The 15,245-nt window shown below is 53.0% G+C and overlaps 1 protein-coding gene across 1 annotated transcript in view; it reads left to right on the top strand.

Annotated features, from left to right (window-relative positions):
* Positions 1–15,245, top strand: part of C2cd2 (C2 calcium dependent domain containing 2) — a gene marked incomplete at its 5' end in the record, with an annotated part of 51,803 nt that continues 36,558 nt past the window's right edge. Inside the window, 2 exons of the mRNA XM_015478795.2 lie at positions 1–654; positions 9,232–9,330. Of these exons, the coding sequence (XP_015334281.2) occupies positions 1–654; positions 9,232–9,330 (753 nt within the window). The remainder of the gene's footprint in view (positions 655–9,231; positions 9,331–15,245) is intronic.

The raw sequence follows: 15,245 nt of genomic DNA, 5'->3' as shown, positions 1-15,245 counted from the left end.
CCACTGCCGGGCCGCGGGCGGGACGCCCGGGGCGGTGCGCTGGGAGGAAGCCCGCCCGGCCGCGGCCCGGGAACTTCCCAGACGCGAGTCGGGCGCACCGGCCGCCGGGTCTGCTCCGCGTTCCCTTTTCCCAGGTGTGCGGGCTGGGGGCGCAATCCCGGGCCGTGGCCGCCGGGCGCCAGCCCGGCATTCCCTTCCTGCTCGCCCCGCCCGGCTTCGGGCCTCCGGGCTCCCCGCCTAGCCCGGCTCCGGCCCGCCGCGCCCCCTCCAGCCCCCGGCCGGCCGCCAGCGGATGTCCTGAGCTCGCCGCCCGCGGGCTCTGCGTCCCGGCCCGGGGGCTGCTCGGGGAAGTTGGGCGAGGCGGGCCGGGTATGCGCCATCACCATGGCCCGGCTGGGCTGGTGGCTCGGTGAGGTCCAGTGGTTCGTGTTGGTGTCGCTCTTCGTCGCGGCCCTGGTCACGGTGGGCCTGTACCTGACGCAGTGGGCGCTGGCCAGGGCGCGACCCCCGCCGCGGCGGCGGGCGGAGCCCGAAGCAGAGCAGCGCCCTGAGTCGGACGCGCTTCTTTCTTGGATCCTGACGCTGAACAGCTGGAGGAGCCAGTGGCAGACAGCCTGGGTGATCGCCCTGAACCAGGAGGCCAAAAAGAGAGGGGTGAGTGTCCAGGAGAGCCAGTTGGGGTCGGGGGACAGCGGTTGACTGGTGCAGGCGGCGGGGGGAGAGCCCTCCTTCCTGGAGGCGTTGCCACAGCCTCTGGCTGACCCTAAGTGAGCCTTCCCCACCCCCAGCCTGGCAGACCTGGGGAAAGTTAGGAGAAGGGCCAGGAGAATCGAGGACCCTCGGTGGAGGGTCCATTAAATACCCCGAACCCCAGGAGCGCTGGGCCTGGGCTGTGCGGGGATAGAGGCTGCTGGAGGAACGCACCAGAGGGCCGGTCCCGTTCCAGCTGAACCTCCCTGTCTGGATTCCCTGGTGGATTCCAGCGTCCCATGGGACATGCACTGATCTTGCACCTGATAAACGAGTATCTGTGATCTAAATGTGCTTCCCTGTCTAATCGCACTGAACTCCACCTGGAATTTCTTTGTTTTTTAAAAGGCTTTCATTTCTGGGTATATGAAACTAGTGTCCAGTTTGGGCCAGGTGTTATACTGGGGGCTTCAGGTACACACATCATCCAAGTCAGCACACGCCTAGGGCACAGGTGCCCTCACCATTTTACAGGTGTGGAAACTGAGGCCGGTAGAGGATCAGGTCATGCACCCTGTGGTGGCATAGGCAGGACATGAACCTAGCTTATTCCGAGCTCAGGCTGTGGGCTTGCTACTTAACTGCCACCTCACACTCCTGTTGTTGTTTCTTTCTTGTTAATTATTTGGTGACTTATTTTACTTTTAAGACATCTTAGTTTGCTGACACTCTGGGGCATGGCGTCTGCTATTTGGAGGCCTTCCACAGCGGGCAAGGCCCCTGGGGTGGGGGAAGCACTTCCGGCAGACCTGGCTGCTTCTTGCCTTCAGGGGTGTGGGCCTGTGCTTGTGCAACCTCATCGTGCAGACAGTGGCCGCTGGCCTTGGAAAAAGGGAATGCTGGTTTCTGGACCCATCAACCTTCAAGATGCTCTACAACGACCCTGAGCTTGGTGTCTGTGTCATGCCTTGGCAAATGTGGCCATGGAATTACAAAGCAAAAAGGGTCAGAGTATAAATTAGCCTGAGCCCAACAACTCAAGAGACTTTGTTCTGAATGCTTCAATAATATAACCATACCTTTTGGATGATAAATAAAAGGTTTACAGGTCAGGTGACAGAGGTCTGTCTTGGTGACTAGAATTGGTGCCCCAGCTGTCCAGAACTGGACATCTACCTGCTTCAGCCCACGAGACCTGTGTCCTCACGCCTGGAAGTAAACATGGGTCACAGAACTTTGACTGACCTGGTCACAGGCCTGTTCTGGTGCTGAGTCCTCTTCAGGTTGGTGGCCCGGGCCTGTGCACACCATGTGTCTGTTCTCTGGAGCTCAGGGGTTGTTGGGTGAGTGATCTGTAGGATCCAGACCCTGGGACTCCTGGTGGAGTTTCAGGCCCAGAGCCAGTGGCCCTGCCTTCTGCAAGTTGGGGAAGTCTGCTTTATTCCCTGTCATTTCTTGATTGGCTTCCAGAAATAGGCTCCCTTAGGTGCAAAGCTTCCAGGTTGCCCTGTGCTATCGTGCCAACAGAGACAGGAGGAAGTTCCTGACTGGCCTTGGTCTTGGGTTGGTCAAACAAGTCTGAGACTCCCCAGGGAAAGATTTGAGGGGGTTGGATGAAAACCTTTCACCTGAATCACTGGAGTCCTCATGTGGGAGCTGGGGCGTTGTGTTCAGGGAGGAAGGAGGTGGGGCTGTTGGCATTTCTCTGTTCTCTCTGCTGTTGGCCACACACTGCAGCCTTACACACCAGCAATCAGGTACTTACTGGGTTTGAGCTCAAAGCAGCCCAGAGCCTCCTGTAGCATTTTGCATGGACCAATCTGTAGTGTCACTGCCTGAGCCAGTGCCTGGGAGTGTTGCTTGATTTGAATTCAAATATAGGGTTTATAGGCAGATAGGATCCTAGCAACTGTCTCCCTGCCACTGATGTGCCACCCTCCCAATGTCCTGGGCCATCACTGTTGTGACAGTAATGACAGTGTGAGCGAGCAGGTGCTGGTGTCAGTGCTGGTGGGTGCCCTGACCCCAATGGCCGTGCCTGCAGGAGTTCCCTCCCCCACCTGGACTCCCACTAATCCCCGATTAGGGCTGGCACTCCCAGCCTGCTGGCCAGAGGGCCACAGCTTAGCTCCCCCTCCCAGACCTGCTATCACTCTATCCCAGCCAGGGGAGAGACCAACTCTTGGTCTGTCACTTGCAGGATGGGGAGATGCTGGTAATAACTTGGTGATATCCAGCGTGTTCCATGAACAGTAGAATTTTCTATCCAAGGACAACAGTAACCCTCCCATTCCAGGTTTCACCCAGCTTTGTATCTCAAGATGGAAAGGAACCAAGCTTTTCTGGTTGAGCCTCTTCCCCCTCTGGAATCTATGCCGACCTTGTTGGCTGGAGGGAGCCGCCGAGGGCCGCCTGGAGCCTGGGCTGGCCTCTCCACTGCATTCTCCACTGCAGTCATGTTCCCCCGTGGGAACCAAATTCAACTTGAGACCCTAATGTTTTCTTTGAATGAGGTCCAGTAAGAAGGGCTAAAGGGTATGGTTGTTTAATGTCTCATCCTGAAACATGGGGCCAGTGTCTCCTGGGATCCAAGGGTTGAGCAATGGCTTGTGGAGTCTGCTTTGCGCTCTTATGACCAGTGGCCAAAGTAGGGCAGGTTCCCTGTATCAGAGGGGACCCTGGATTTTGACCCTTATTCCAGAAGTAGTTGTCATTATATTTGGTAGAGAGTTGGACACACAGGAGAGGAAACGACCCCTGGTTTGCCAGCTCGTCATTGCTGTGTGTGGACACAGGAGAATCACCCAGAGAACTTAGAAATACCTGCTCTCCCCACTCAGCTCACACTCTTAGGGCAGGAGTGTGGGAAGTACAGTGTATTTTTCACAAGATCCTCAAGGGGCTTCCTATGGGCTGAGATTCATCAGTAGAAGCTGCTGTATACATACCTGTCCCTAAGCCGGACATCAGTCTGTCCCCCTTCACCCTCCAGGTGGTGGTTGCAATGTTGCTTCTCCTGTCTCTCCGTCTAGCATAGCAAAACAACGCTCCCTGACCTGAGCACACTTCTTCAGGAAGAACCCATCTCAGAGGCAGCACTGTCACCACTCAGGACGCCCAGGACTGAGGACTAGTATTGTATCATCCAAAGGCAACCCTGCAGGTTTCCCCTGGTGCTCACCTGCCTAAACACACTTACAGATGATTCATGATAATAAGCAGCTACAACAGTGCACTCCATGCCCGGCCCCCGTGAACCCTGGCATCGCTGTGTCCAGCCTCCTTGGCTCTGGAAGACAGCCTGCTTGGCACAGGTGGCCCCATGGTGTCTGCTAGAGCTTCCTCCTGTAGGTGGATGCTCCTGGGTCCATGTGTCAGTGGCAGCACAGTCCCAGAGCAAGAGTCGTGTTCTATTGCTGGTGCCATGGGCCTGCCTAGTTGTACTGCCTGTCCTTAACTGGCAGTGCCCTGTATCAGGACAGTCCCTGAAGCTCGTAGTTTCTTTAGTCCTTCAGCCCAGGATTTCTTCAGAGAAATGCTCTAAATGAAGACGAACAAGAAGATGGGTGGTTTGCGGTCTCTGTGAGAAACAGATGCTGTGTGAACTCAGAACATGCTATGAATAGTGCTCATGTCTATGTGAGCTTCTGAAGCTTAGTAAACAAAGTGGCCACAGCCCGCAGAGCCTTCCCATCACACAATGACCTTCCAGTTGTGCTTACAAAAACCCAAACTCCTTGACCAACAATGGCGGCCACAGTGCGGAAGTCCTTTGGGAAGAGGGTGCTGGCCACTCAGGGTGAGGGCCCTGGGCCTGCCCTTCCCTCAGCCAATAGCCGACTGTGCCCTCCCCAGGGACTCCTGCCATGCCCTCCTCTCTGTGGCTCAGATGTCCAGGGTTCTTCCCTGTGCAGACCTTCCAGCAGGCATTCCGTAATTCCTCGGAAGGCTCATCTCCTTTTCCTCACTTGCCTTTTCTCAATCTTTCAGATCTCAGCTCACAGGTGCTGGAATCTGATTCTGCAAAGATGCCATCCCGTCCCCATCTGGGCAACCTGTGACTGCCCCCGGGTTGTACCTCTTCAGCTCCCTGCATGGTGAGCTGGGGTAGAGACGGGTCTGTCCTGGCAGAGCTGGGCCTGGTGCCTTGCTCAACTCTGGCTCTGAGCAGACCCTCGTCAGCAGTGGGCTGAACGGCAAGCATGGCGGAGGGGAGACACAGTGGCCATGCACACCATGCATGTCTGGACCTGGGCCTCTGGCTTGGGAGCTGGCCAGACCCGTCAGAATATGCTGTTTAATGGACTTTGTTTTCCACTCCTGAAGAATCAACATTAAAGGAAGCTGCAGTGACTTTGCAGATCATGGGGGCCAGGAACAGGCGCCAGTTCTGTGGCTCTATATGTCCTCACCCATTTTCTCAACAAGGCAGGAGGCCAGGAGAGGAGGCGTAGTGCCAGCGCCAACCCAGTCCAGCCAAAGCTGACTTGCACTGCCATGGGCAGAGCCCACCACTGGCTACCTGGAGGACCTGTGTGGCAGTGCTGGGGTGGGCCACCAGGCTCTGAGCTGCAGCTCTGCATGCAGCAGCTGATTGATCCTGGGCAAGCCCTGACCTCTCTGTGCATCATCCTTACAAGGGAATGATTTATTCAGAAAACAGTCCACTCTGTAGAGATGAGGTGGGCTCTGGGAGGCACTTAGAAAAATGCCTGGTATGTAATGAGCTGATGAAGGTGGACTGCTGCTTTGTAAAGTCTCCCTTTTTTAGTCTTTATTTTGAAATGCTTTTAGATTTGCAGAAAAGTTGAAAAAAAATTATTCAGAGGGAGTCCATCTATTCCTTCCCCAGCCTTCCATAATAGCAACACAATGTTCCCAGCCAAGAATTAACTTTGGTACAAAGTTGCCGTAGTTTGTAACAGAGAAGTTTTAACATTGTAGTAGTACCACAGTTAGCCTCCCTCAATGAACTTACCTAACAGCACCCAAGTGAACATCCCCAGCATGTCTAATAACTGGAACTGAAAACTGTATTTGAATTTCACAGATTTTCTTTCCTCTTACTGTTCCAAGGTCCCTCAGGCCCAAGTGACATTCAGTTGCTGCTCCTGAATCTCCTGCAGTCTGTAAGGGTGCTTCCGTCTTTCCTTGTTTTTTTCTCGACCTTGGTGACACTGAAGGACATGGATCATTACTTTGCTGAACGTGCCTCCGTTTGTCTGGTGTTTTCCCATGTGCACCATGGTTACCCAGACTCAGAACAGTGTCCCCCGTTAGTCACTGTATCAGGGGGCCCTGATGCTGGTGTGACCTGTCACTGGGAATATCAGACTTGGTCTCTCTGGTTAGGTGGCTTCTGGCAGGGTTCTCCTCCAGCAGCTGATGACGCCTCTGTCTCCCTGTGTTGACACACTTCTTGGGGAGATACTTTGAGACTATACGAATCCCACTGCTCCTCCCACGTCTCCCCTCTGGGTTCAGCCTGGCTCCGTGCACCTTCTCTGCCACAGATGCTTAGCTGGAGTTCACTTAGCGGAGATTTTCTGCTTCCCTCTTTCCTCCTGCCCTTGCGACTGGCCCAGTACCACAGGGGAGCCCTGCCTTTCCCTCTGTTCTGAGCTGGCTCTGCACATCACTTGTGGTGTTTATCTGTTCTGCAGGTTGTGACCCAATACTGTGCTATGGATGGTGCCACTTAGATCGCTCTCGTCTGGGCTGTCGGGAGTTTCTCGAGCCACTGTGTTCTCCCGTTAAGCTCACTTTCTTTCTCCTTCCCCATTTCCTTGCTTTGTGGTTCCACAGGGTTTTTTTCTTTTCTGAAGGCTCCCCTTGTGTGGTCCTCTCCTCAGGTCCTGGACCCACGCACTTCTTCAGCGCCTCAAGGTCCCATTTGTTGGATAGTGTTTAGAATCTAAGTTCTGGCGCTGGGTGTGCTGGCCACTGTGTGGCTCCCACTGCTTCCAGACCCTTCCAGTGTGCCACACACATGCGCATACATCACATTCTTGTGTCTTTCTACCTGTATTTCTTCCAAGCCTGAATGTTTACTGATCCATTGACCTCAGTTCCTCTTTCCTTCTCCTTTTCTCATCTTTAATTCCTTCCCCAGGAATAACGCACCTGTGCTTACAGCCTCTGACGTGTTTTCCTTCTTACCCCGGTGCACACATGAGGCAGTCTCTGAATTGCTACCCCTCATCCAGATTTTTTAAAAATCCACCTTTACCCCATGGTGTGGGATGCCACTTTTTCCATTTACAGGTAAATATGCCTTATTTGATATGCTTGGTACCAGAAGTATTTTGGATTTTGGATATTTTCAGATTTTGAAATATTTGCATAAACATGCGGTATCTTGGGGATGGGACCTGAGTCTTCAAAGTTCATTTGTTTCATGTACACCTTATATACATAGAGGACTAAAGGTAACTTATACAGCATTTTGAATAATTTCTTGCAACAAAGTTTCATGGAATGGAATTTTATACCTGTGGTGTCCTGTCAGCATTAAATGTTTCAAATTTTGGAGGGTTTCAGATTTGGGGACTTTAGGATGAGGAAGGCTGTGCCTGTACTAAGTTTCCACATGCGCTTGGCCTACGCTGGGGTTCTCTTCCAGTCTCCTGGTCCATCTGTTTGCTCTCTGTCCCAGAAGTACGGTTTTAATTCAGGGTTTCTGCGGTGTGTTTTAACATCTGTGGGGTGAGGGGAGTGCCCTGCTCATCTCCCTCAGTGTTTTCCTGGCCGCTCTTGGGTGCATCTTTTCCCATGGGGATGTGAAGCCCTCCTTCAGTGCAGGCAGAGTGGAGGAGTGTGCAGAGGATGCATCTCCACCTGGGCGGAACAGCAGAGGGGTGCAGGCTGGCTCTGCTCCTGCCCTGCCGTGGGTAGGCCGACTAGAAAAGAAAAGGCAAAGGCAATCTCCCTGTCCTGAGTGTAGGTTAATAATTTATTTCCTTTGTGAGAATGTCACTTGATATCAAGTTTCCCAGAAAAATCTTCTCAAGGTTTTAACCCCTGAAGGTACGACAGGTAGGAAGGGCACTACCTGCCCTGTGTGCCGGATCCTGAGTCCGCACTGGGCAGTGGGTGGGGCTGTGTCTTTATGCTGCAGAAGGTGCACTGTGTTGCTTGCTGAGTCCAGCAGCTGGATGTCTCCTGCTAACTGCCCTGGCCGGCATGGGCCTCTGTGCCAGGTGCTGCTCGCTCAGCCGGGCAGGGAGCTCACAGAGCAGTGTCACGATCAAGTTCATGGTGCCCCTGGCCAGCAGCTGCCACCCAAACAAGCCCCAGCCAGCAGAGCAGCCTAAAAGCATGATTTCATCCCTCTTGAGAAGTAGATTTAATTATCCCCTGGTGATTTTGGGGGGTGAGGTAGATGTGGAACAGGGTGAGGTTAGAAATTAAATTGAATGTAAATTGGAATGATCTGTGCCTGTAGGTTTGTTCTTGATCACTGGGAATTCTTAAGAAATAACAACAGGCTCACTTCATTGCTAGCTTATCTGCACTGCACTTGCCAGGGTGGCTTGGACTTGCCCTTGGCTGAGCCTCGCAGCTGGAGCTGATTCAGCATGATGGAGTCTCTGAAGTGGATGCAGGAGGAAGCTGTGGACTGGGCTCTTTAACCTCCCAGTCTGGACTTAGTTAAGTGCGACGTGCTTTCTGCAGCATGTCAGAAAGAGTTAAAGAAGACTCGGTCCCTGTCCTACTGCTGGCATGCATGGCCTCTCAAGAGCCCGTTTTTAAAGGGACAAGACTTGGTTGGCTATCCGAGTCGTGAACTACTCGTAGGTAAAGCATCAATCTTGTTGCTTTGTGATCATATTAATTTAATCGTACATCTCTCATTTGGGGCATTTTGTATTGCAAAAACCAAAGTGGATGCGAGCTCACTGAAGTAAGCTCTGGATGAGTTTACTGGGAGGATATGGGAAAACGCATGGAGCCAAAGGCAGAGTGGAATTGTGAGGCCAGAGGGGCAGAAGCCTGGCAGCTCTGGAGGGCTGTGAAGCAGGGACTGAGGACAGCCACTGGGCTGGCTCCTTCTAGTGCAGGGGTCTTGTGTGCCCTCCCTGATTCCACAGGGAGGCTGGCCCTGGGATGCCTCCCACCCGGATGCCCAGCAGTGGGAAAGGAGCGTGGGGTGGCACCTGTGCAGTGGGACCCGTGGCTCCCTCAGCCTGTGGCTGGGCCAGCGGCCTGTCAGGCCTGTGAGGCGCTCAAGGAGCTCTGTGGGGCCTGTGGTCCTTCCCTTTCACCGCGAGCCTTCGCATCCACAGACCTGTGCTGTCTCCACTGCACCAGCCTCTGGTGTGTTCCGTGTGTTCTGTGCCGTCCTTCCCTCCCCGGGATCCTGCCTGCAGAGGGCTGAGTGCTGCGCCGCGGCAGACCCGTGCGTGGGGTATGAGCCACTGAACCATTGCTGTTATGTCTGGGTGTATTTCCCTAAATTTGTAGAACTTCACAGCAAACGTAATTTCTAAGAGGCCAGGCCCTCCTGCACGTGCCCCTCCTCACGCTGCTTCTGTCTTGCAGGGCCCTCTGCAGCTCTCCTTCCAGCAGGATGCGCGGCCACAGCTCCAGGAGCTGGCCGTCGGAGAGGTCTCCAGCATGGTCCAGTCGGCCCAGGAGAAGGTGAGCTGGGTGCAGTCATTGCCGGCCTTTCCCTACAGGAGGAGGGAAAGTGAAAGTGGGGGGCCGGGAGGGTGCACATTTTGTTTGAGAATCATTGAAAATGCAGAACTCCTGTGCTGGGCGGAGGCTGGGCGGAGGCTGCGGTCTGGCCATCCGTGAATGAACGGATAAGCACATGTGGTCTGTCTGTTTAAGGGAATATGTGTTAGCCTTAAAAGGGAAGGACTTACTGACAGGCTGTGGATGAACCTTGGAAATAGGAGTACAAGAAGCCACACGATATGTGGCAGTGAATCCCACCATTATGTGTGATCATAAACACCAATAAAAAGCAAACAACAAAATGTATTTATTGGAAAAAATTAGCCAAACATGAAAGGCCACACGTTGTATGATTCTGTTTGTGCGAAATGTCCAGAATAGATAAATCCACTGAGACAGAAAGGGAGTTGCTGGGGGCTGGGTGGGTCCTCCAGTGGGGAGTGACCACCGGAAGGTGCAGGCTTCTTGTTGGGGTGATGATGCTCTCGGAGTGGTGGCAGTGGTAGCTGCTCCGCTGCGGGCACATTGGAAGCCATGCACCCTGCGGCTTAGACAGGTAGGTTGTGTTTTATCTCAATAAAGCCAATATACAATCTTAATATAGTGATTAGACTGATCAGATAACACAGATTCTAAGAACGCCTCTGGAACAAGTCCTAGAAACTTTCTCTTCACTATAGGACATAGCCTGTGTCTGTCCTATCATCACTACGATTATTAATTATATCATTATATATATATTTCTTACCCCTGGGCTCAGAATTATTCCCCCCAGAGGGAGAAAGGTGGTGTCCCCATTGCTACTATAGCAGATTCTGGTGTCACTGCACCTAGACAGGAGGGTCTGGTCTCACTCTGGGAGGGCAGGGAATCGCTCTGTGCTTCTCACCGTGACCCTCACCTGCATTTCTCGTCTGTGTGCACAGAGAATGTGGCTTATTCTTCCTCTTATTATTATTAGTTAACATGAGAGTAGAGTGTATTTTGGCAGAATATACATACATAAAGTGTGACTTATTAGGTTCCCATCTTGCTGTGCGTGATGTGGAGCTACCCTGGTGGGTATACAGTACGGGGAGGGGAGAATAGAAACAGGTGGACTGGACAAAGGGAAACAGAGGGAAGGGAGGGGGGCGAATAGCAAAGACAGTAGAATCAATTGGTCATAACTTTCCTAGCTTCGTATTTGTATATGAGCGAGTTGTGTTTTTAAGTGATTAACTAGCGCACAGTCCCCCCTCTGTCCCTGGCCTTGCTGCCCAGCCATGCCTGTTCCTCTGAAGCCGGCTGCTCTTCTCCTCGGCCTTGGTCTGTGCCTTGCCTCTGTGTGCTCTCCAGAGGCTGAGGAATGTCTTTGGATGTGTCTGCATTTTGCTGTCTTGTTACACACACATGAGCCACTTAGCAGGTAGGAAAGAAGGGACTCCTGGGTAACCCCAGGTGGAGGAGAGCATTGCTGGCCTCGAACCCCACCTGCTGTGTCCCCATCACAGTGGAGGATTGTTCGCTTCATGTCTATCACTTTATATGCCCCAAGCTTGTTCTTTAGGTAACTCGGTAGTTCTGTGGCTCATCCAGCTGATTTATGTAGCTCTGGTTTGGCTTCGACTACAGCTTAGGGTTCTGGTGACTTCAGCTTGCTTACCCACGGTAGGCTGTCTTCCCTGCCATGCGCACAAGTAAGGGATGCTATAGTGAGTGCTCCTGTTTACTCCCCGACTCAAGGGGCCCCAGGACTGTGTGTGGCCCTGCTGGGCCAGGGTGAGTGTGCTGAAGCTTGACCAAACACTCCTGAATTGATGGCAAGGTGCTGTTCCAGCTCCCTCCACTCCAACCATGTAGAGAGTTCTCTTTCCTGCAGACCTTGCCAATACTGGAGTCATGCAGCTATGAATCCTCTCAATGAGTGTTGGAAATTTCTGGAAGATGGAGGAGAAAGCCCATGGCAGTAATGCAGGATGCCTATGCTGGCATAGCCCACAGGGCTAGCAGGGACCTGGCAGCAGATGGCCCCGGGTCCATTTTATAGCGGGGGAAGCTGAGATCAAGGAGCCGAGGGCCTCACCCTGCTGGGGCCCTGCCTGAGAAGCATCCTCTCTGCTGTGGCAGATGCCCACTGAATAGCTGTAGCGAGGCGGTTTCTATTTTGTAAGAGAGGAACAGCATGCAGGGCTGGCCTGGGGGATGGAGGAGGGCAGAGGTGTGAACGTCTCCATACACTGGTTTTAAAGGTCTTCATATTGCCAGAAAAACGGCCTTAGAGAGTGATACATGTGTTCCTTTTAATACGGCCACAGACATGTACATGCAAATTTAAAGCTAAACACATGCAGTATTGGTACACCTGTGTACAGAAGAGTGTTATTCACAATAGCTAAAAGCAGAGGCAGCCCAAGTTGGATGAATGTGGATAAAATGTCATGTGTGTGGACAAAGAAATGTTCAACCTTAGAAAGGAAGGGCCTTCTGGCACATGCCACAGCACGGATATGCTTCTAAGACAACACGCTGACGAAGCCCACCAGACCTCCAGGGACCAATGCCGTGGTTCAGCTCAGAGTCCCAAGGTCAAGGGTGTAGAGACAGAGAAGGGAGGGCCCTGTGCAGGCTGGGCAGGGCCAGCAGGTTCCTGTCTGATAATGGGGACAGTTTCGGTTGGGGAAGATGGAAAGTTCTGGGGGTGGATGGTGAGGATGGTTGGGCAACCAGGTGACTGTATTTAACACTGTTGAACTGGGTACTTCGAAAAAGAGGGCACATTTTTGTTATATGTCATTTACCGCATTAAAAAAAAATCTAACATAGAAGTGCATACACTTTTTTTTCAAGGTTTAACGCTTTCATATGAGCTTTTTCGAAAGTTGTTGACCTTTCCTTAACTGAGCTGTGGTTTACGGAGCCTGTCCAGTGTCCTCCACTCCATGGTGGAGGTGGCCAGGTTTCCACAGGCATGGACAGGCATGTGTAGGGTGCAGGTGCCCGTGGCATGTGTTGGTGTACATTTCTCATCTTTTTGTTTTATATTTATTCATTTTTCCTACAATTTGCTGCATTTGTTCTATTTTCCCGTGTTTTAAAGTTCTTCCCAGTCTTCTTAGCGAAGGCAGGTACATGCTCCTCCAACCCGTCCTGTTAAGCAGGTGCTATGCTGTAAGGGGTGGGAGCAGGGCCCCGAGGACCTGGTCTGGTGCTGAGCTGTGTTCTCCTGCTGTCCTCTCCACAGCCCCCGTCTATAGACAGCCTTCCCATAGACGTGGGGAAGAAGGGAATTAATCCTAATCGAGCACTTGGAACAGTGCGGAGCGTGGGAGTGCTCGGCCAACCCCGGTGTCTTCACCTACCCGCAGGATGTTACTCATGTGTTCGTTTCCTCCCCATTCCTAGAAGCACCTGGGGAACACTGTAAGCATTTTTCAGGGTCTTGATACCTTGCCAGGATTGCTGCCTTAGAGAGTGGATGGTTGAACTGTGTTTTACTATAATTAAGGAAATCTCACATGCTCACGGAAAGGTCAAAAGCAGCATCAAAGCGTGGGGACTCGGGCTCTCCCGCCCCTCCCCTGTGCTTGCTCACCCTCGTTCTGCCCCCACCCAGAACATGGCGCTGTCCACAGGGTTCCTGGAAACCCATCACCTGCCAGAGACACATGGAAAAGGCACATCCGTGAAAAACGGAAACATTATTTTAAAACAATTTTCTCCAAAGTTCTTGACTTAAGTTTTCTCAGCCAAATGAGGAAATGACCCTTGTTTGTCTCTTCATGGCTGTGGCCAGGCGGCCCTCCAAGGTGCAGTGGCCAGCCAGCCAGCTCGCCGACCCTCCCGTCCCCTGCCCACATTGGGTGTGGGAGGGGCCAGTCAGCTGGCCTCAGAGCCCCACAGAAAGGCCCGGCAGCCTGCAGCCTGCGTTCACCTGCCAGTGGCCTATGGATCTGCCCGGCTCCTGGGAGGATGGGTTGGAAGCAGGATCCCTTTGGGGGCTTCGGTTCCTCCAGGGATCTTCTCCCTTCCTGGACAAGCTAGCCAAACATGATACTCCCATTTTTGGAAATTGAACAGCTTAGGACTTCTCTTGCAATGTGACCCAGGTGGGCATGACTCAGGAAGATGGTAAGATGCTGAGCCCTCTTTCTGATATTGTTCCGAGACTGGTGGTCTAGCAGGCGAGCCTGCGGTGGGCAGCAGGGGGGGTCCTGCTGTTGTAGCATCTGAACTGCACCCGTGGGCTCCAAGTTTACATCGCAGCAATGTCTTCATGTCACACGTTTCCCCTGCCGTGCATGATTCTTGAGAAGGAAAACAGTGTTCAGAACTCAAGGACCACAAACAGAAGGTCTGAAAGAGCACAGACTTCATTCCAAGGGCACTTGTTACCCCTGCCCTCTCCTCTGCCTCCCACCATAGCCAGAGCTGCCTCTCACCCAGCCTTAGTGGGGCACTGGGGCTAGCATTGATCCAGGAGTCTGTGATGATATCTTTGATCGGTTGGATAAGAATGAGGACTGGCCGCCTGAGCTGCTGGTCCAGTGTGGCCCGGGCCTGACTGTGACTCTCAGAAGTTCCTACTGGCCTCAGAGACCAGGCCTGGCCCTGGGCAGAGTTCTCCTGAAGTCCCTGAAGACCACAGTGTGTCAGAGTAATCCCCTTTGCAGATATCTGGCTCATCCCCACAGAGTTGGGTCTGCCCACCGTGGAGCAGGCCAGGCCTTCCCAGAGGACCAGTCACGAGGCACAGTTCAGCCCTGCCTCACCTGTACTTTTGACATCAAATGTGATTTTTTTTTTTTTTTTCCTCACACCAACCGATTCTCCAAACCTCTAGCACCACCTGGAAGTCCTGCAATGACGTGTATCCTGACTCACAGGTGGTAGGCTCAGGCCCTGGTCTCAAGTTCTGGGTGGCCAGCTGTACTTCTGACTGACCCACAGCAAATCTGGGGTTTCTACACCCGCTCCTCAGCTTGCCACCTTGTTACAATGGCCCAGAACTCACAGCTCGCTTTCTGCTGTCAGCTATGCTAAGTGCAGCAGAGGAGCATCCCGTCCCCTGGCTCCCTCCAGCACCTCCATGTTCACACCTTGGCCGCACTGTTAGATCATTTAGGTGACTTTACAGAGGCTTCGTAGCACTGGCATGATCAATTATGGTCACTTGGCCATCAACCTAAATCTCCAGCCCTCTCCCCTCCAGGATGTGGGGACCAGGCCTTTTCTCTCTGTTGACCAGTTCTCACCCTGAAGAGGCCCAGGGGTCTCAGCTACCACTTGCTCATTAGCATACAATAGACACTCTTATTACTCCTGAGATTCAAAAGGCTTCAAGCGCTTTAGGAGCTCTGTGCCAGGGCCCAGGGACAAAGATCAAACCCTGTTTCACTGCAGCAGGTCCTACAAGGTTGTGGCGCCTTGCTCACAGGATGAGGCCTGTCGTCCTGTGTGCAGGCATGAGCCAAGATAGGCCGCAGGAGGCCTGCTAGCAGGAGAGGCTTCCTAAGTAGGCCGCAGGAGGCCTGCTAGCAGGAGACCTTCCTGGTGGGGCAAGTCCACCACGGGCAGGCTCTGTGCTTCTTCCCAGGATGCTCGCCTCTCGCTGCCGCTGCCTGTCTTAACACTTGCTGAGTGCATTTCTTCCAGATTTTAATTACACTCTTGCTCAAGAAGAAGTTCCTCCCTACAGTCTCTTTCCTCACATCCTGGGAAAGACCTGCTCTAGAATGTTCCACCCAGAAGATGGAAGCCTTCATTTCCTTATCTCTAATGGCCTAGATCCACCTCTTCCTCCGCAGGGTGTGCCTCAGCCCTTGCCATGTGGGTTCGAAGCTTCCTGCTGGGTTCTGTGAGGAACCCCACTGTGACGGGGACAGGGAACATGG

The sequence above is a fragment of the Marmota marmota genome, unplaced genomic scaffold (assembly GCF_001458135.2).
Source record: "Marmota marmota marmota unplaced genomic scaffold, marMar, whole genome shotgun sequence".
Lineage (NCBI taxonomy): Eukaryota > Metazoa > Chordata > Mammalia > Rodentia > Sciuridae > Marmota > Marmota marmota.
The sequence above is the reverse complement of the archived record's forward strand: the minus strand, read 5'-3'. Positions and strand labels throughout refer to the sequence as shown.